Consider the following 22,639-nt stretch of genomic DNA (forward strand, 5'->3'; position numbering starts at 1 on the left):
CAGTGAGTCTTTGGTATTTTCATATCTTTAAATTATTTGAATTTAAATATTTAAAGTATTGACTTTTTCGAGCTTTCTATTTATTGTGTCAGTTTTTCTCAGAAAAACTAGATTTTCTGTTTTTTTTTCCATAAAATTCATAATATTTTATTATTTTATCTATGTTTTCTGTATCTGTTTCTCTCTTTTCGTTCTATTCTTTTTAAATAGATATCTCTCTTTTTTCCTTCATCAGTTTTTCTGGGATTTTTCCACTCTATTAATGTTGACAGTGAGCCAGGTTTTGGTTTTGGTTCATCTTTTCTGTGTGTTCTTCCTCTCTAATTCACTGACTTTTGCCTGTCAGTCAAGAGGAACAAAGATAAGAGTGATAGCAGGCTTCTCTCCAGAAATAATGCAAAACAGGAATCAAAGGAATGACATCTTTAAAATACTAAAAGAAAACTAGAATTATATATCCAGCCAAAATATCCTTCAAAAATGAGGGCAAAATAAAGACATTTCCAGACAAACAAAAGTTGAGAGAATTTGCTGTCAGCAGAACTGTGCTATAAGAAATGTTGAAGGGTGTTGTACCAGGTGAAGGAAAATGGTACCAGCTGGAAACCTGATTCTATACAAAGAAATCAAAAATACTGGAAAAACTAAATATGTGAGTAAGAATAAAATACCTTTATCTTCAATTTTTAATTTGTAAAAAATATCATCAGCTCTTTGAAACAATCATAATATTAATGTATTTGGAGGTTTATAATGTATATAGAAGTAAAACGTGTGAGAACAGTTGCCCAAATGTCAAGTGGTGTATACAGTTGTAAGGTTCTTACATTCATGTGAAATAGTATAATATTATTTGTAGATAGACTAAAAAAGTTAAAGATCCATATTCTAAACCCTAGAACAACCATTTAAAAAAAAAAAAAGGAAAGAGAGTTAGTTAATAAGCCAATAGTAGAGGGAAAAAGATGGAATATTTAAAAATACTCAGCCTAAAGGAAGTCAGGGTAAGAGGAAAAAGGGAACAAAGTACATTTAGGATAAAAAGAAGACAAATGTCAGAATGATATAGTTAAACACAACTATATTGATAAGTACATTAAAACTAAATGGCTTATATATTCCAATTAAAAGACAGAGACTGTTAGACTGGATTTTAAAAAAGCAAAACTCAGTTATATGATAACTACAAGAAATACACTTTGAATATAAAGATGAAGATAGGTTAAAATGAAAGAATGAAAATGATATACCATGCAAACACATAAAAAAGGTGCAGTGGCTATATTAATTTCAGACAAAATAGACTTGAGATATACAGAGGGATATTTCATAATGATTGAAGGATCAGCTCATCAAGAAGACATAAAAACATGAACATACATTGCCAATAGTAGAACTTCAAGTACATTAAGCAAAAACTGGCAGAACTGAAAGGAGAAATAGATCTATAATCATAATTGAAGATTTCAGCACTCTTAATAAATTCTAGAACAAGGAGAAACTCAGGAGTAATACAGAAACTTGAACACTGATCAATGAACTTGACCAATTAAAGTTTATAGAGCCCTGCACCCAACAGCTGAATACATATTCTTTACAGTACACATGGGACATTCACCAAGGCAGACCATACACTGGACCATAAAACAAATCTCAGTAAAATCATGGTAATGTTTTCTTAGGTCAGTCTCCCAAGACAAAAGAAATAAAAGCAAAAATAAACAAGTGAGACCTAATCAAACGTATAAACATATAATCAAATGTATAAACGTTTCCTTTTGCATAGCAAAGGAAACCATAAACAAAAAGAAAAGACAACCTTCCTACTGGGAGAAAACATTTGCAAACGATTTGACTGACAAGGGCTTAATTTCCAAAATAGACAGCTCATACAACTCAACAGCAAAAAACAACCCTATTAAAAGATGGGCAGAAGACCTAAATAGACTTTTCTCCAAAGAAGACTGTATACAGATGGTCAATAGGCATATGAAAAGGTGCTCCGCATCTCTAATTATTAGAGAAATGCAAATCAAAACTAGAATGAGGTATCGCCTCACACCAGTCAGAATGTCTGTCATCACAAAGTCTACAAATAATAAGTGCTGAAGAAAAGGGAACCCTCCTCCACTGTTGGTGGGAATATAAATTGGTGCAGCCACTGTGGAAACCAGTATGGAGGTTCCTTAGAAAACTAAAAATAGAATTACCATATGATCCAGCAATCCCACTCCTGGGCATATATCCAGAAAAGATGAAAACTCTAATTTGAAAAGATACATGCACCCCAGTGTTCATAGCAGCAGTATTCACAATAGCTAAGACGTGGAAGCAACCTAAGTGTCCATTAACAGATGAATGGATAAGAAGATGTGGCATACATATATACAATGGAATATTACTCAGCCATAAAAAAGAATGAAATATTGCCATTTGAAGCAACGTGGCTAGACCTAGGGATTATCATACTAAGTAAGTCAGGCAGAGAAAGACAAATATTAGATGATAACATGTATATGTGGAATCCAAAAAATAATACAAATGAATTTATTTACAGAACAGAAACAGACTCGTAGACAGAAAAACAAACTTTTGGTTACCAAAGGGGAAAGTGGGGCGGCGGGGGGGCAGCAATAAATTAGGAGTTTGGAATTAGCAGGTACAAAGTACTATATATAAAATAGATAAACAACAAGGATTTACTATATAGCACAGGGAAGTATATTCAATATTTTGTAATAACCTATAATGGAAAAGAATCTGAAAAATAGAGAACCAAATCACTTTTCTGTATATCTGAAACTAACACAATACTGTAAGTCAGATATAGTTCAATAAAGAAGAAGAGGAGGAAGAAGCCACGTGAAGGTGAAGGCAGAGATCTACTAGCCAGAGAACATCAAAGGTGGTCAGCACACCACCAGACGTTCAGAGTGAGGCATGGAACAGATCCTCCTTCATAGCCCGTGGAAGGAACCAATCCTGCCAGCACCTTGATCTCAGACTTCTAGCCTGCGGAACTGTGAGAGAATAAATTTTGTTATTTAAGCCACTCGGTTTCTGGTACTTTGTTACAGCAGCCTTAGGACACTAATGCAATAGCCAAAGCAATTTCAAAAAACAGAATTAGAGGATTGTGCTTCTTCTTTCATGACTTACTAGGAGGCTAATTAAAGCAGCGTAGTATTAGCATAAATATAGGTAGATGTATAGAAAGTCCAATATAAAATAGAGTCCAAATATAGAGTGAATGGGGAAAAGCTAGTCTTTTCAACAAATGATATTGGAACAATTGTACATCCTTATGGGGGAAAAAGAAGAACCTTGACCTTTATCTTGCACTAAACTCAAAAGTTGATTTATAATGGAAATATGAAAGCTAGAATTATAAAACCTATAGAAGAAAACATTGTGGATGTGTTGAAGAAAACCATAATTTCTTAGGACACAAAAAGCACTAATCATGAAAAATATTTTGATAAATTGTTCTTCACCTAAATTTAAAAGTTATACTCTTTGAAACACACTATTAAGAAACTGAAAAGGCAAGTCACAGACTAGGAGAAAATATCTACAGTGCTTATATCTGGCATAGGACTCACCCATATCCAAATTATGTGAAGAACTCCTACAACTCAACAAGAAAGAGTAGCCCAGGTAGTAAAATGGGCAAAATATTTGAACAACACCTCATAAAAAAGATACAGAAATGGCCCATAAGCACCTGAAAAGATGCTACACATCAGTCATCACGAAAATGCAAACAAAACCCACAATACGATGTCACCTAAAAAGTCTGACAGTACCAAGCGTTGTTAAGGATCCAGGGTCACTCAGTTGCATTGTTGGAGGGAATGTAAAATGGTACAATCGTGGTGGAAAACAGTTTGGCAGTTCCTATATAAAGTTGAACATAGACTTAAAAAATGACCCAGCAAGGGCTTCCCTGGTGGCGCAGTGGTTGAGAGTCCGCCTGCCGATGCATGGGACACGGGTTCGTGCCCCGGTCCGGGAAGATCCCACATGCCGTGGAGCGGCTAGGCCCGTGAGCCATGGCCGCTGAGCCTGCGCTTCCGGAGCCTGTGCTCCGCAACGGGAGAGGCCACAACAGTGAGAGGCCCGTGTACTGCAAAAAAAAAAAAAAAAAAAAAAAAATGACCCAGCAATTCCACTCTTAGACATCACCCCAGGAGAAATGAAAACACGTGTCCACAAGAAGACATGAACACATAGTGTTCATAGCACCTCTATTCATTACAGATAAAACTGTCCATCAACATGTGAATAGATAAATAAATGGTATATTCATAATCAGAAATAAAAATAAACTACCGATACATGTAACAACATGGATGAATCTCAAAAACATTGAAAAAGAGTTCTTTTGATGTGGTCTTATTAGTATAGAACAGACAAGTTCTACCTCTAGTGACAGGAAGCAGATGGATGGTTACTAAAGCAGTGATTGTAGAGGTGCACAGGAACTCTCTGGGGTGATGGAAATGTTCTCTATCCTGATTTGTCTGTGGTTACACAGGTGCAATTGCAGTCCCCTGTGTGTAAATGGGGACATCTCAACAAAGTTTATTTCATAAGTAAAGAAAACAGCACCCGGGGGAAAAGTGTGAAGGACAGTGTCTTCTGTTTTAGGAGTTCTTTCAGGGTTTGCAGCAGATCTCAGACTTTGTTTGCCTCGATAGGTGCTCTTGGACTTCGCGTAAATCAGGAGTGCGCAACTCTTTGCATGTCGGAATCACCCGAAGAGTTTGTCTAAAGACACTGCTGTCCAGGCTTTGCTCCCAGAGATTCTGATTGATGTGTTCTGGGGTTGGGACCACGGCATTGGTTGTTTTCGAAATCTCCCCAAGTGATTCTAATGTGGAGTCAAGGTTGTGAACCTCTGGCCTAGGCTTTTGCTCTGAGTCCTAGAGGAAGACTGAAATGCAGGTCGTGTGCTTTCTTGTTGCTTCTTGGGTAACATCCTTAGTTGTTCCTCTGGCATAGCAACTCAATCATGAAATGCCTAGTAGTAAGCTGCACAGAACACCGTGGAAATAAATGCAACACAGAGATAAACAATACTTATTTTTGTGAGACTTAGAGTTGATTGTGGAAGGCAAAAGCCAGCAGAGGAGTATGGATGGAAATTAGTAACCAGAGGTGTACCCAGTTCATGAGACAGTCAAGAACATAGTACTAGCTTAGAGCAACCCATCCCTACCAGATTTCCTGTGATTGCAGAAACGTATGTTCATATATTCAGACTTTGCTGAACAACAGCTTGTGCTCTGTGAAGGATTACCATGTCCAGCCCTTTTCAAGTGTGGAAGGAATCCTAGAGAACCTCAGAACCAAGTGAAAATAACATTGCAGACTGCTGCCATTTCCTGTGTCCTTCCTGTGTGCTGGGTGCTGTCCTGAATGCTTTCTTGTGTAAACCTTACTTTAACCCTGTGAGGTGGGCACCACTCTCTTGTTGTGCATAAGAGAATCTAGACTTCATGAAGCTCAGAACCCTCCACAGGTTACACAGCTAGAGGGCTGAGCTGGACTCTCTTGTAGGTCTGTCTGCCTCCAAAAATATCCCTCTTTCCTCTGTGTGCTTGGGATGGTAATTGGTCTCACCTCGTGGGCGGGCACGCCCACATCTCATACAAGATGGTGCACCTCATGCAGCATCCGCCTGCATCCCCTCGGGCTTCGAGCCTTCTGAGTTGCCATCAGGCCTCTGAGAATGGCTTCCTCTGTAGATCAGAGTCTTGTCCGAGCGTTGCCACACCCATGTTGGTTGTGTGCTCGCTTCAGCACAGGACTCTGCTGATCTTTGTGTGTGTGCGTTTGTTTTGAGGCACTGTGTTATGAACACATTTTCACCAAATGTTAGTTACGTTGATTCATGGGGCGTTTAAACAGGAGATTCAGTCCTGCATTGGTATTGTGCTCTTGTCTTTCTTCAGGTTTTTTTTATTTTTGTATTTAGCGTTCAGTGTGAGAGCAGACAGAATAATTGAGGCTCTGCTTTTTGGTCAACCTAATACATTTTCCTAAAGAAGCTTAGGTATTAATTCGGGTTGGGCCCACACACCTTGCAGGGTGCATTCTCTGAGATTACTGTTGGCTTCGGTGGAGAGAACAGGTAGCAAATCAGTGAGTTGTCCTGCTATTTACAACTCTGTTTCCAGAGGCTAAATGTTAGTTTGTTTAAGCCAGACTTACTGCCTTGTTGAGATGTGTTACATCGTGAAAGCGTTGACTGAGCTTGGCTCCTTGTTGGAACTACAACTTGTGACTCATTCATTGTGGGTCTAGAATCAGTTCCCAACGTGTTAGGTAAAGAAACAAACAACTCCCTTGTTTTAGGAAGCACGAGCAGAAGAAAACTTGTTAATTCCCTAATTGTTTCCCCCTCTCCTGACAGGAGCTCCGTGCTGCAGCTCAGCGGCAGCAGGAACTTGTAAAGCTTGAGCTTGGTGATGACACAGAGCACCAGTCACTCCCCCTGGCGGTGTTGCATCCTGGGGCTCTTTGCCCAGTGACCGTAACCTGTGTTCACTCTTCAGTGTATGTTGCGTGTTTGTCATGATGCCACTGCTGTCCTTGTCTAGAATAGTTCACTTATGTTATCAACATTTAATGAATTTCGATAAAAAATTATCTAATATCATTTCATAATGCAGTGGTGTGAATGAGAAATACTTATCTTAGGAAAGCAGACCCTCAGTTCAGGCACGGCTCTAGTGTAACCATGATTTTCAAGATCGCTTTAATTCACCCTTACTGCCTGCTTTAAAATGTCAGTTTTTAGCCTGTGATTTTATTTCCTTTACCCATTTAACATATCTGAGAAGTCTACTCCCCACACCGAAAACAAGATGTTTTTCTTGCACTGAATAAGAGATCCTTAATACTTTCTCACTTACAAAAAAAAAAGTGGTTTTTGAAAATAAATTTACAGTTTTGCCTCATACACAGTCGAATTGTGACTCGGCTTTGTGGAAGTTATCCTCCAGTTTTCCTCATGCTTTTCTCGGGAGCCAGCCCTGAACTCCTTGCCCCAGCCAACTGAACTTCTTTCAGTTCACAGCACGAAATTGCCAACTACGCCGTCACCCCTGTGGCCCTGTATTGAGTCTTCACTGAGTGCTAGTCAGTACAGTAATCCGTGCCATTCTCACAGTCACCCTGTGAAGTAGGTCCTATCATCCCCATTTGACAGGGGAGAAAACTAAGTCTTAGAGGGTAAATGACTTGCCCAAAGCCACCAGCTCAGAAGCGCTGTAGGGCCAGACTCTGCCCCCAGCACCGGCTGTGCAGCCCTCGCTCTTCATCCCTGCGCCGCCGCCTCCCGGTTCCTGGAACACCACATGTTCCTTCTGATGCCCCAGCTCTTGCGTGTGCTCTTCCCCCTGCCCAGAGCGTTCTCCACAGCCCCTTTATTTCTGTGTTTAATTCCTGTTCGTTCTTCTCAACCGTGAGCTAAAGGTCACCTCTGCAGGGAGGCCTTCCCTGGGAGCCCCATGCTGTGTGGTCCCCTAGCAACATCAAACACCCAGCTCCTCTGGCGTGGAGATGCACCCACGTTCCAGAAGGGTCTAGATCACACGTTCGCAAGGAGCTGGTGAGGGTCCGCGGCTGTTCTTGTGCTCTGTGCCGGGCAGCAGGCATGGCTCCTGTCCTGGGTCTCTCCGCTTCACCCCGAGACGAGTGCATGTGGTAGGAGCCCTCCTCTCCCATTTGCAGCCTTCGTGGTTAGCACCCTCATCCTGCGGGTGGGTGCAGGGCTGATTATTGGACCAGTGGGGGTGTGAGGGTTGCACGGAGAAGCTTTGGATACAGTCTCAGGTGGGGCCACTACCAGTTTGGCCATAAAGTTTCCCTCTGTGCCTCTCAAAAACACGAGGTCCAACCCTCAGTAGTGGGCTAACCCTCCATGCCAAAGCTTCTCAGACTATCTGTGATGAAGAACTAGCTATCTTTTCCCCAAACCATCCTGGACCAATATGTTTATAAAAGATAATATAAATGAATTACTAGAAAACAAAAAACAATTTTAAGACATAGAAAATTCAAGCCCAAATTTTATTATAAGATTCAGCAAACATAGCATAAGTATGTTAAATTGCTGGCACAGTTTCTCACTCTTTCACACACTTTCTTGCAGACTGACAGCGCTCTCCAGACTTCACTTTGAAAAGCACTTACTAGTTAAGTGACCATGGGGACGGTACCTAACTTTTGAGCCTCAGTTTCTTTATCTGTAAAATGGAACCAGTAATACTTACCCTGGCATTGTCAGAATTAAGGGAAATCATTTAAGTGTCTGTCATTGCCTGGTAGATGCTGGATGTCTGTTAAATAGCAGTTCATTAACCACCTTCCAGTGCCTCGGGAAATTTATAGGAATTAGATTTCTTCTCTTCTTTCCTGCCTTCAGCAAGTCTGTGTATCACAGCCAACTGGAGATCTGGTTTCTTTCAGTTGGACCATGGTGTTTAGAATCCTTAAGTCACGTTGGGAATGTTCATTGCTACTGGCTTGTCTTTGCTTCTGTGCCTTTTCAGTAAACAGCTAGGAAGTAAACATTTTTTAAAAAGAAAAGAGAAAAATGTATCATGAGTTCATGCTAGTATTTCTAATTTAAATGTAAACTACTTTGATTTGATACTTCTTTTTTAATGCTAAGAATCTTGGTTCCTAATGACATAAATTACCCATTTTCTTTAAACTAGAGCTAGGAATAAGGGTTCAGAATGCTAATCCCAGTGTTAATGGTGCTGAGACGACCTCATGCAGCTGTGGGACTGCAGTTCCATCTGAGCTCAGGACACAGCTCCCTGGGGACGTCCCATCAAAATACTGTTTCAGTTCTGTGAAATAATTGTCTTTGTTTCACATGTTGTCTGATTAATTTGTTTCCATTTTCTGTTTTTATAACTTTATAAATTCATTTCTTCAGAATTGAGCTGTAATCGACATATAACAGTATGTTAATTTCAGGTGTACAACATAATGATTCAGTATTTGTATAGATGGTGAAATAATCACCACAGTAAGTCTAGTTACATGTATTATAAACTTAATTTCAAAAATTTCGTAAAACATATACAGGATCCCAAAGTCAAAATTGTACGACCGGGTACATTCACAGAGGTCTCACCTCCGTTCCTGTTTCGTCCACTTCAGTCTCTGATTTGCTCTGTAAATAACCATTATTAGTTTTTTATTTAACCCTTCATTTTTTTAATATAAAAAATCATCTGTTTCTCCTCCTTTATTACACAAAAGCTTCACATATAATCCTGTTCTGCACTCTGCTTTTTTCACTTACCATTCTATCCTGATATCTCCATAGCATTACGTTAGTGATCATGGTTTATTCAACGAGCCTATATCGATGGATGCTTGAGTTGTTCACAGGATTTTTCTTATAAATTGTGCTACATTCAACATCATTACTCCTCAGAGCAATGCAAATCAAAACCACAGTGACATACCACTTCACATCCACTAGGGTGGCTAAAATAAAAGACAGTGTTACCAAGGATGTAACGAAATTGGAACCCTCATACATTGCTGGTGGAATGTAAGATGGTGCAGCCACTTTGAAAACCAGTCAAGCAGTTCCTCAAAGTGTTAGATATAGAATTACCATATGGCTAAACAATTCCACTCCTCGGTATATAGCCAGAGAATTGAATACATAATATCCATTCAAAAATAGGTACATGAAAGATTGTAACAGCATTATCATAATAGCCAAAAGTTTGAAACAGTTCGAATGTGTGTCAGTGGATGAATGGAAACTGAAATACATATGCAGACATTAGAATATTATTATTCAGCGTGCTGATACATGCTTCAACATAGATGAACCTTGGAAGCATTACGGTAAGTGAAAGAAGCCAGTCACATACTGAATGAGTCCATGTGTATGAAACACCCAGAATAGGCAGACCCATAGATACAGAAAGTGGGTTAGTAGTTGCTAAGGGTTGGAGAGAGGAAGAAATAAGAGTGACTGCTGATGGGAATGGAGTTTAAAAACTCTCTTTTAAAACTCTCTTGACAAGGCAAGGTCTTGCCCTGTCAGCCCAGTTTAAAAACTCTCTTGGGGGTAATGAAAATGTTCTAAGATAGTGGTGATAGTGAGACAGCTTTGGGAATATGCTAAAATCCGCTGAATTGTATATAAATGGGTGAGTTTTATGGTATGTGAATTATACCTCAATAGAAGTCTTATAAAAGTGTAAGCTGTGCTGAAGTAAATAGCCTTGCACAAACATAATTCCATGAGACACTGTATTTTTGATCCTAGAAATGGGATTACTGGGCCAAAGAGTAAATAACACATGTGACTTTGCTACGTATTGTCCAGTTCCCTACCATAGGGATCGTGCCAGTTCGCATTCACTCCAGCAGTGTCTGAGGGTGCCGTTTCCCGTCACCTTACCAGCAGCATGTGTTGTCACACGTGATGATTTGCCCTTCTGGCAGCTGAGAAATGGTATCATAATTTGCCTGCATCTTATTAGGAGCACAGTTGAGCAGATTCTGATATCTCTGCAGTCCATCCGCATTTCTTTTTTTCTGTGCCATTTATGTTCATGTGTTTTATCCATTTTTCTGTTGGATTGTTGGTCTTTTTTCAGTTTCTACAAGCTCTGTATATATTAAAACCCTTTGCCTGCGACATCTTTCAGATAACTTTTACAGCTTTCAACTTGCCTTTTAAAAAATGTAGTAAAATTTTAAAACCTTTCTCTATTGCTTCTGGATTTTGAGCTATAGTTAGAAATGTTTTCCCTGCTTCTGGCTTAGAAAAAGAATTCACTTACTAATAAACTGAGACTCACTTGTAGTTTATCCTGGTGAATAATATTAGGAAGAGATCCACTTTTATACGTTTTAAAGAAATTTTATTGAAGTATAGTTGGTTTGCAGTGTTGTTTAATTATACTTTTTTTTCTTTATTTTTGATCTAACTTTTTCAGCCATATGCATACACATATCCCCTCCCTCTTGGACCTCCCTCCCACCCCACCCCCATCCTACCCCTCTAGGTCGTCACAGAGCACGGAGCTGAGCTCCCTGTGCTGTACTGCAGGTTCCCACCAGCTATCTGTTTTACACATGGTAGTGTATTTATGTCAAAGCTAATCTCCCAATTCATCCCAATTATACTTTTTTATATGGCTGTCCAGTTGCCCAACATTTTTGGGGAAGGGTGAAAAGAAAAAGCATCACTTTTTGTTTATGTCTGTTTTTAAATATTTCTGGATTGATATAGGTGTTTCAGGTAATTGCACAAACAGTATAATTATAGCAGGGAGTAAGGAAATAAAAAAGGAGCAACAGATCACCTATAATCTCCAGCCCTTCCCAGGCTGTTTCAGCGTGTCAATTTGTCTTTTCTGTTCTTCGTAGGTGAACGAGCTGGATGGCATTGCCCTGATCCTGGACAGCTGTAGCATCGATGACAAAAACCCCTGTATCCTTGATGTGACTCACAAGCGTTAGTTCACCCTCGGGGGCCTTAGCGGAACAAGGCCCTTGCCTGGTATTCATTCAGGAGGCAGCTGGCTGGCTTTCTTGGTGGCTCGTTCCTAAGAACTAAGCCACTTTCTCAAGGTTCGGGGCTGGAGTGTCACTCCTGCGGTCTGTGCAGCGTAGTGGGCTCAAGTTTTCGAGGTGACTAGGACATTCTAAGCCAGCCTTCTACTACAGAGTGCCTTAAGCCTCTGAGGCAAAAGCTCATGCATGGCCCCTGTGTTGGCTGCATGTCACTGATGTCACCTTTCCAAACACTATGTGTCCCTGGAGTAAACGTGAAGAAGCTTACATTTTTTTCTGTGGAGATTCGAGGTATCCAGTCCTCTGGAAGAAACATTTTAACACTAGTTTGGAGGCCTCTGAGACCTCAGGAATGGGGAGAAACGTTTCAGGGGCTCCGGATTCTGGTTTTGGTTGGGTACGGTCTTGCGGCCCTCTGTTAGTGATGCTGGGGGCTCTGGCTCTTGCCCTTACCTGGCTTGACCACCCTTCTGGAAGGTGTTCTGCAGGGAACTTGCTTCTTCCCCCCCACTCCACCAGCCAAGGTCTTGCCCTGTCAGAAACTGATCTAGTACAGTGATGAGCCAGGGACTGGGTACAGCCTGCTAAGTTTGAGAGATAATCTGATTAACTTCAAGACCTTCCCTGGTGAGAATCCAACTCAGCCCAGTCCCTTGCCCTGGCTACTGTGTGGCCTTGTGCCTGTTGCAGGTGGGGGGCAGGGGTGAATAAGGCCATTGCAAGGACTTTGAGACTGTAACCCTGTGGGAGACCGAGGAGGAGGGGAATTCTATTTTTAAAATGCTCACTGTGGTTTCTGTCAAGAAGAGAAAAGGAGCTGATGAAAATCATGTGTTTCAAAGTAAGTAGATTGAGAAATGCTTATTATTTGTGCTAAAGATACTGTCATTTGTCTGATTAGCAATAGAAGAAAATCTCCTATTTTAAAGAGCATGATAGCTTATAAGCTCAGTCAGGGAAAGACAAATAAACAGCCTCAGAAGACTTTTTTGTTCAAGGTAAAACAGAGTCGGTTCACTGCATTGCATTATGATCAGGCACCACAGGCTGTGCTCATTAGAGAGTTTTGAAATATTTTAGCCCCAAAAAAGGAAAGGAAAAAGAAGAAAGCTTTCTGTCACAGGAAAGCAGTAAAAGAACATTCAGGTGTAACTGCAGGTGTTGCATTTCCTGATGAAAAAGATGATTTATTGCGAACAAAGAAATTCACCCAGTTTTACTTTTATATTCCCTGAATTGACCTTCTAGTGAGAAAAGGTTTTTATTGCTAATCTTTGGCCTTTAGCAAAGACCAAAAAATTAAAAGGCTGTTGCACACAGCACATCATAGTTCTGCAGATACGCTGCATGTGGCTCATGCTTACAGAGTCTTTTATGTTGGCATCCTCCTTGCCGGATATTCATTCATTCATTCATTCACTTCTTTCAGGCAACGTTTATTGAGTCCTTACTGTGGATTTACATACATTACAACACTGTGAAGCAATTACTGACAACACTGTGAAGCAGATACTGTTATCCTTATCCGCCCTATTTGTAAGTGAGAAGATAAACTGAGAGAGCCTTAGTGACTTGTCCTGAAGGTCAGACCCAGAATTTAAACTTGGTGTGTACCTGATTCTTAGCTGCTTTCCTAAACTGCCTCCTTGTAAGTCACTGGGAGGGAACAGAACACGTACAGAGAAAGCACAGTAACATATTCACGTAGTGGAGAAATTACTCAGAATTATAAATTGAAAAAATATAGATGGACAATCTACATAGATAAATGTTTTTTTTAAATGATAATTAATGAAGCATTGCACGCTTCCAGAATCTCCTTTAAATTGTCAAGAAGAGGCAAAATGTTACATGTTTCATGTTATGTACATCTAGTAACTCCTTGGACTTTTGTTTATAAACCTACTAGATTTTCAAGACGTACAAAATACACTTAACAAGATATGAGACACATACCAAAATATGAGAGCAAAGGGAGAATGATGGTTGAATGGTCAGAAATGAAGAAGTATTATAGCCTCGGGATTCAATTTTTAGATGTGAGCCATAAATTAAAACCTGGCCTCCCTAGCAGCCAGAGCAAATAGGGCCATAATACAGATCACAGAGTAAATCCGCCCCATGTTCCTCCTCCACACTGTTTCTCAGCTCCTGCTCTCAGGCAGGTTTTCCCAACAATTATTTAATTTCCCTGACCTTGCCTCCTTACCTCTCACTCACTCCCCCACCCCCATTCATATGTTTTTTTTTCTTTCCTATATTTTTTATTCATCAAAATAATAAATCTGTATTTTTTTTTTAATGCCAGAAGGTGTAGAATGGGGGAGTGAGTTCTCTGGCTCCACCCTCCACACTTTGCAATTCACTCTCTCAGGTCTTTCTTCTAGTAGTTGCTTTTCTGTAACTAAGTAATATGCTTCACTGCTGTTTCTTGATATATCACATCTTGATGTTACCTGTTTACTTTGTTAGGACACTAGGATTTGGCTCTTGTATACCACCTCCTCTCCTCCCTCCCTCATGCTCCCGCTATAGTTAAGATCCCATTTGCTCTGTTGCCTGCATGACTGGTGAGGCTGAGCATCTTCTAAAATGTTTATTTACCATTTGGATTGCGTGTGTGTGTGTGCGTGTGTGTGTGTGTGTGTGTGTGTGTGTGTGTAAAATGTGCTTGATCAAAACCTTTTTTACATTGGGTTATCTTTTTATAATTTGTTTGTAATAGATCTTTATATATTCTAGATAGAAGTTCTTTATCAGCTACATGTGTTGCTAATATTTCCTTTCCCTTGTTCTATGACTATCTTATCATTCCCTTTATAGCTTTTTTTTTTTTAATTAACAGAAGTTCTTAACTTTTAGTCAAAATTTATCACTTTTTCTTTATGGTTAGTTTTTTAGGTATGTATCTTGTTAAAGAAATATTTTCATACCCTCAGGTCATGATGATAATCTATATTATTTTCTGAATACTTCATATTTTTATCTTTTATATTTATTTATTTTTAAAAATTTTATTGGAGTATAGTTGCTTTACAATGTTGTGTTAGTTTCTACTGTACAGCAAAGTGAATCAGCGTATACATATATCCCCTCTTTTTTGGATTTCTTTCCCATTTAGGTCACCACAGAGCATTGATACCTTTTATATTTAGGTCTATATTTAATTCACTTGGAGTTGATTTTTTTGTATGGTGTGAGTTAGGGGTCTATTTCTATGTTTTTCCATATGGACACGCAATTATCCCATCCCAGTTATTGAAAGAAAACACATTGTCTACTGTAGTGCCAGTTGTATCATAAGTCAGGTGTCCATCTGTGTGTGGGTCTGGACTCTCTTTATTTTCCATTGATCTCTGTGTTCTATCCCTGTACCAGTACTATGGTGTTAAGTACTGTCACTTTCTAAAGTATCTTGATACGTCGAGTGAGTCCTTCCAACTTGTTTCTTCTTTTTTAAGAGTATTATGGCTATTTTTGGTCATTTGTATTTGCCCATAAAAAATTTTAAACCAGCTAGTCACATTCTATACATTCACACTTGTGTGTTTGTGTGCACACATGTGCTTACACACATGTACACACATGAAATCACCACCAACAAAAACAGTGTAAAATCCCCACACGTTGAATTACTTATCGAGGTTGCTTTGGCTAAAATCAGTGTAATGAGAATTGACATCTGAGTCTTCTAACCCATGAACATGGTATATCTGTCCATTTATTTAGGATTATTACTTTTCAGCTTTTATTCCTCTCTGTATTTTTATAGCTTCTTTGCATGGATTTTAGTATGTATTATTTTGGTTATCATGCATTTCAAGTGTTTTCTAATTTCTATTATGTTTTTTTTTGACCCATGGATTATTTAGAAATGCATTTCTTAAATTCTGAACAAATAAGAATTATCTTTTGGAGATTGATTTCTAACATAAATTCATTATGATCAAAGAGCACATATTGCTGTGCTTTGTCCTGTGAAATTTATTAAGACTTGCTTGATGACCCAGTGTATGGTCAGTTTCTGCAACTGTTGTGTGTGTGCTTGAAAATCACATCTATTCTCTAGTAGTGGAGTACAGTTTTTTTAGGTCAAGTTTGTCAGATTTTTACATTTTTAGTGATATTTTTGTCTACTTTGGTTTATTGGTTGTGGAGAGAAATGTTTTAAAATACCAGCCTACGATTATAGATTTCTCTAAATTTCTCCTTTTAGTTATATAACATTTTTCTTTATATATTTTGAGACAACATTATTAGACTAAGGTGTATAATAGGTCTTGAAAAATATCCCTGTTGTCACTGTAGAGTGACCCTCTGTATCTCTAAAAATGCTTTTTGCCTGTTACTAATACAGCTACTTTATCTCACTTTTGGTTGGTATTTACATGGTATAACCTTTACAGTCCTTTTATTTTCAGTCTTTCTGTGTCAGAGGTGTTTGTTGTAAACAGCATAGTTGATTTTTTCTTAATCTAGTTTCTTTGCCTTTTAGCTATTGCATTTAGCCCATTTATATTTTCTGTAATTACTGATGTGTTTGTATTTAAGCTACTCTGGTTTGCTTTCTATTTTATTTTATTTTTCTCTCTTTCTTTTGGATTGATTGTTTTATATTGTTTAATGTTTATCTTTTTCTGGTTTAAAAGTTTTTAATTCTTTTTTTCTATTCTGTTAATAGTGCCCTGGGAAATTACAACATGCTTCCTAGACTGAGGAAAATCTAATGTTTTTCAGACCTTTGCCCCCTTCCCAGATAATACAGGACCACTCAACACCCCCCAATTTATATGCTGTTGTTGTTATATATTTTTATCCTATTTTTACAACTCTGTAAGATGTTATTATCGTAGTTCTATAACATCAGTGTTCATTTAGATCTATCCACATTTGTACTGCTTTCCTGCCTTTCACCCCTTCTTATAGCTTTGTCTGTCCGCCTGGGATCATTTTCCTTCGGCCTGAAGTCCTTCTTTCAGAATTTCCTTTAAAGTGGGTTCATGGGTGAGGAACCATATGAGTTTGTTTGAAAATGTATGCCTGATTCCAGCATTTTGTTGTGATAGCTACAGGATCTCATTGTTTTAATATGTATACTTTGACTTCATTCTAGTATTTCCAGCATGGTATCTGCACCCTCTGCATCTGGTATCCTCCATGCCAGAGTGTCTCTACTTTACCCTTTTTGTTGGATGGATTTGGGACATAATCTAGAAGGAGAATCAACAAGACTTGGTGACACTTCAGAGGTGGGAGAATAAAAAAGAAACAGCATCACAGGTGACTCCCAGGTTTCTGACCTGAGCAACTAGATGGATGGAGATATTCCCACATTTATTGAGAAAGGGAATAATTTCAAAGGAGAATATAGACAGATGAATGTGTTCATAAGCTTCATCATTTGCCTGTTGTCACCAGTCACCTCTGAATTGTCAGAGTCAGTGGATGCTTTGCAGTTCTCATCATATTAACACTCAGTTCAACAGATCTCATCACTTCCTCAACATAACACTTTTTTCTTCCATGATGGTGCCTCCTCTTGTTTTTTTTTCACATCTTCCTGGCTCCTCCTCCTTATTCTCTGTTGTTTCTCCCTCTTCTACATGACTTTTAAACGTTGGAGTTCTGGACATTCCAGAGCTCAGGCTCTCTCTCCTCACTCTACATTTTCTCCCTAAAGAATCTCACCCATTTATTCCTTTATTCGTTTATTCATTCAATGTTTATTGAACACCTTTCATGTCCCAGACACTATTCTGGGCCCGTGGAATGACAGGGAATCCTGCAGGGAGGCTGTTGGCATCATGCAGGCAGGAGATGACAGTGGCCTGGGCCAGGCTGGTAGCCGTGGAGTTGGGAGATGAAGTTGTATTCTGGGTATTCTGAAGGCTTTAAACATCATCTGTTCACCTTTGTCTACCAGGTGTAACCTCTAGACAGACCTCTCTTCTGAGTCTCAGGCGTATGTCTCTGACACCCTGCTTAACATTTTGCTTGCATATCTTACTGACACCCCAAACCTAGGATGTCCAAAGTTAAGCTATTAATATCTCTGCAAAATTCTCCCCTTTTTCAATAAATGTGGGAATATCTCCATCCATCTAGGCGCTCAGGTCAGAAACCTGGGAGTCACTCATGATGCTGTTTTTTACTCTCCGGCCACTAAAGTGTCACCAAGTCTTGTTGATTCTCCCTCCAGAATACGTCCCAAATCCACCCATTTCCCTTCATCTCCATTGCTACCATCCAGTCCATACTCTCCTCACCCCTGGCCTGGATGTCAGCAGTAGCTTCCTAAGTCATCTTTCAGTTTCTGGTTTTGTTGTGTTGCGGTGATATTTATTCCCCATCCATTCGGTGCAGTCTTTTACAACCAAAATAGGGTCATTCCTCTCTGCCTCTTGACTCTCCCTGCCCCACACCATCCCTCATAAACATGCCCATTTGCGAAACCTCCAAGCCTGCCCATTGTCCTGAGAATAAGTCCACAGGCCCCAGCGCGTCCTGAGAGGTCCTGTGTGGTCTTGCCTACCTGCCTTTTCATTTACCTCCAGACCGCTCTTCCTTTTTTCTTTTTTCTCTTGCCCTACCCAGGTACGTGGGGACTTTCTTGCCTTTTGGGAGGTCTGAGGTCTTCTGCCAGCGCTCAGTAGGTGTTCTGTGGGAGTTGTTCCACGTGTAGATGTATTTCTGGTGTATCTGTGGGGAGGAAGGTGATCTCTGCGTCTCACTCTTCCGCCATCTTGAAGCTCCTCCCGGTCTCCCTTTTTTAGCATTCCCCAGAGACTCTTCGTTTTTTGTGTCTCAGATCTATCTAATTTCTCACCTCAAGGCAGTCGTTACGCTCATCTCTCAGCCTGGACTCTCTCCCCTGGCTCAGTCCTCCTCGTCTCCATGTCCACCTTCCTCGTCTCTTCCTCAGGGAAGCCTTGCCGGTTGACCCCTGCTAGAACCTGCTCTGTTCCTTCAGCTTATCACAGTCTGTAATTGGATGAATATTTGTGCATTTATGTCTTAATTACCCTCGAGACCAAGGCCCATGTGGCAGGGGCCATTTTTTCTGTTTTTCACCTAAGTATAATATGTTGCTGTCAGGTGCATAGTAAATGTCCAATAAATATTTCTTAGATGGGTAGGTGACAGAGTAAAACAGTGAACAAATGCATGAAAAAGCAGCAGCTTGAGGAAGGGGTGTGTGTGTGTGTGTGTGTGTGTGTGTGTTTGGTGGGTGAGGGGTGGTTCAAAGCACAGGAGAAATTTCTCCCACGGGTTTGATGATTCTCTTGTGAATTGAATAAGCGTGGTTTGGCAGTGATACTATTTCAGCTTGGTTTGGTTTAACCCCTTCTAATAACTCACACCAGTCAAGCTTTCATTGAACTTTAATTTCAGTATTTTGTGTTAAAAAGCAACAGATATTTCGGATATGCCTAGACTAGGAATCAGTGCAGAGATAGTAAACGTCAGTTAACGAAAATACCTCCGTTCTCTGATCACCCCACATGGACTGGCTGCGTCCGTGTACTCACGCGTCCTCCACGGGGTGGGTGGGGATGAGGGCTCGTGTTACCTTAGGGTAGTAGTCCTTGTTCCCCGTGGGCAGTCTGTGGTTTGGACCCTATGAAAGACTTCCTCTTTACTTGGGGATTAGGAATTTCAAGGTGGCTGAAAGCTCTCCCAGGCTGAGAACAGGGCTAGGAGGCTTACTGTCCCATCTCTTGGAGGTGGCTTCTAGAGACCGACTGGGGTTTCTAGTTCCAGGGAAAAGACAACATCTCAAAGGGGTGCTTAACCCCAAAGGACAGCGCTCCGCGACGGCTGCTGCGTCAGGGACACAAGACCAGCTGTTCACTCGCCGGCTCCCTTGCGGAGACCCGCAGTAATGACACAGTAGCAGATGCCATTGGAAAATTCCAGCTCCGCTACCACAGGGTCCATTTCTTATTTGTCATTTATTGTGGCAAGTGGGATTTTTTATTGTTGTTGTTTCCAAATAGAAACAGCTGAGCTTTATTTGAAATGTTTTCCCTTGATTCTCTTTTGATCTATGTTTTGATCAGTTGTCCTTGATGTGGTTTTTTTTTTTATATTGTTTTTATTGGAGGGGGAGGGGACAGGGATAGGATGAGAGTCTAAACAGGGTTGGGGTTTTTTTCTGTTCTTTCTTTTTCTTCCTTCCTTTCTGTTTCCTTCTTTCTTTTTTTATTGAAAGCCCTCATTTGTAAGTTTTACTTGTGTACAGAAATGTAACCGTTTATAGGAATAATAACCAAACAGCATTTCCCCAGTGATCTCGTGTTCGGGAAGTATGGCATAGTGGCAAGACCATCAGTTCTGGGGCTAGACAGATGCAGATTCTGCCCCTTCTTAACCTCTAAACACTTCACTTAAACCTCTGTTGTGAGTTTTAGCTTATTTATCTAAAATGGGACCTATCCCCGCAGGGTTATGGTGAATGTGAAATGTCATCATGTTTGCAAAGTGCTCAGCCTATAGTTTCTCAACAAGTAGATGTTCTTGTACAAATATCCTGTTACAGCTGTTAATGCTAGGAGAAAGGTATATTTTCATCTGTGATTGCACTGGGTCAGTGGTAGAACTGAAATAATAATGATAATAATATCACAGGACAGAAGAGAGAGTCCTCAAACAGAGTAACACATGCACAACAAAGGCGCCCCTGTAGCTGAGCAGAAAAGGATGGTCTTTTGGGGGTTTTTTTGGGTTTTTTTTTTTTTTGGTCTTTTTCCATAAATGATGCTAGACCGATTTAATATCCGTAGGGGGGAAAAAGCCTACCACCCCTACCTCTTCCCATTCATGAACATTAATTCAAGATGAATCATAGACCTTAATGTGAAAGGGAAAACACAAGAGCTTCTAGAAGGAATCATAAGAGAATACGGTTATTGTCTTAGAAGAGGCAAAGATTTCATAAACAAGGCATCAAAATTATAACCGAAAAGCGCTAACTATAAGAGAAAGACTTTGAAAAGGTTTTTGCATTGTATATATCTGACAAAGGACTCATACCCATAATAAATAAAGGACTCCTGCAAAACAACAAAGAAAAGGTAATTCAGTTTTTAAGAATGGACAAAAGACCCATGGCATTTCACAAAAGAGGAAATCCGGATAGATGGCCAGTAAATGTATGAAAAGAGCTCAACATCATCATTCATCAGGGAAGTGCAAATTGAACCCACAGTAAGGAGCCCACCAGAATGGCTCATAAGAGGACTGACAGCACCCAGTGACGGCAAGGATGTGCAGCAACCTGAACCTTAGTAAACTGATGGTGGAGACGGCAACTGGAAAAATGCCCTTGGAAAACTGTCGGTGTCTGCTAACACTAGGCGTCCACCAGCCCTGTGAGCCGGCAGTTGCGCCCCTAGCTGTACCCCCAGGAGAAATGCATACACGTATCTATCAGAAGACGTGTGCAGGAGCCTTCCTAGTCACATTATTTATAATAGCCCCGAAGTGGAAACATCCGAAGTAGTCATCAGTAGAACAGAAGTTGTGGAATGTTCATTCCGTGGAACAGTACACAGCAGTAAAGAATGAACTGCTCTGTGTGACAAATGGATTAACTTCACTAACGTAGTTTTCAGCTAAAGAAGCCAGATTCAAAAAGAGTATACACTGTAGGATTCCATTTACGCGAAGTTTAAGAACGGGCAGAATTAATCTGTGGCGACTGCAGTCAGAATGGTGGTTACCTTGAGGGGTAGGAGGGCGGCTGTTGATAGGGAAGGGGTACTTGGAGACCCTCCAGGGTGCTGGGCACATTCTGCATCTTGATCTGGGTGGGGTCATGTGATGTGTATGTGTGAGAAAACCCATCAGGATATACACTTAGGACGTGTGCGTTCTGTTGCTCCTCACATTAAAATTCTTAAAATCATTGAGTTATTTCTAGGTGCCAAGCCTTATGCTATACCCTTTACATACATTATCTCGCACAATTTTTTTTTTTTAACAAAAGCCTCTTTGTTGGGAACTATTATTTTACAGATGAGAGAAGTAAAGCTCAGAGAGTTGGTTCCCTGACTGCAGCTGGTCCGGGCTCTCCCAGCTCGTGAGTGGCAGGACCAAGGTGCGAGCCCAGGATTGTCTAGTTCAAGTGTCTAGACGTCCTTGCGGGTGCTTCCTTCACTCCCTCACAGTGTTTCTTCCAGTCTCCCTTTCTTGGGGGACACGTGGGCATTCAGATGGGTTGGATGCAGTCTTGAGTTAATCAGTCCTGTTGCGTCTAGCACGTGGTACCCACTCCTCTGCTTTGGCCTCAGGTAATAATCGAGGTAGATACCTAAGCCCTGAGGTGGTAGCCGCCTTGGAAAACAGGTACCTCTGCCACGGCCAACTCCTTCCTCTTCTAAGGCTTGAGCATGTATGTCTTCTCCTGGAATTTTCCCACAGTCCCCCTGAACTGAGCCTGAGTCCCTCGTCTTGATCTTCTGCGGATCCGTTGTGTTACCCCTGCCACTCTGTGAACATAGCACATGGAAACACCTGGATACGTAACTCTTTCCCTCTAAAAAAGTCTATCCTAGGCGGGATCTGTATCATATTGCACACCCCACATTGGACGCTGTGTGTTACCACAGTGTGTCCCAAAGCATATTTTTTTCTGCAGTATCTTAAATAGCTATTATATGAGGGAAGGCTCCTAAATAATACATATATGTAGGACCTGTGTTAAGCAGGTGTCTCTCTTGCAGGGTACCACGGAATGAATCTTTACTGTTCTCATGTGCATTTTGGAAACTCTGGACTACAGTGCCACATCTTGGGGAATGCAGGAATTATAGTATAAACATGGAGACACGTTCCATTCTATACTCTTTCTTCATGAGGAGTCTAGCTTGTGACTGCGCCTGCCAAGCAGCCACCAGAGGGAGGCGTTCAGGGAGATGCCTTAAACATTTCAGAATGGCACAGCTGGCTAAACTTGATGTTGTTTATAAAAGGCGTCAGTGAGTTTCCACACCGGAGAAGTACTTATGCGGTATGCACAAAATGATACGTTTCTGCTTTTAATATCTTACTGTGCCCATCCTAATGT

At 40.5% G+C, this 22,639-nt stretch overlaps 1 protein-coding gene across 1 annotated transcript in view; it reads left to right on the forward strand.

The window, feature by feature from the left end:
- The window catches only part of ATXN10 (ataxin 10), a 153,585-nt gene that overhangs the window by 114,370 nt on the left and 16,576 nt on the right, over window positions 1-22,639 (forward strand). The window contains exon 10 of the mRNA XM_082666280.1: window positions 11,425-11,488. Coding sequence (XP_082522406.1) covers window positions 11,425-11,488 — 64 coding nt within the window. The remainder of the gene's footprint in view (window positions 1-11,424; window positions 11,489-22,639) is intronic.

The sequence above is a fragment of the Grampus griseus genome (assembly GCF_964374135.1).
Source record: "Grampus griseus genome assembly, chromosome: 11".
Classification (NCBI taxonomy): domain Eukaryota; kingdom Metazoa; phylum Chordata; class Mammalia; order Artiodactyla; family Delphinidae; genus Grampus; species Grampus griseus.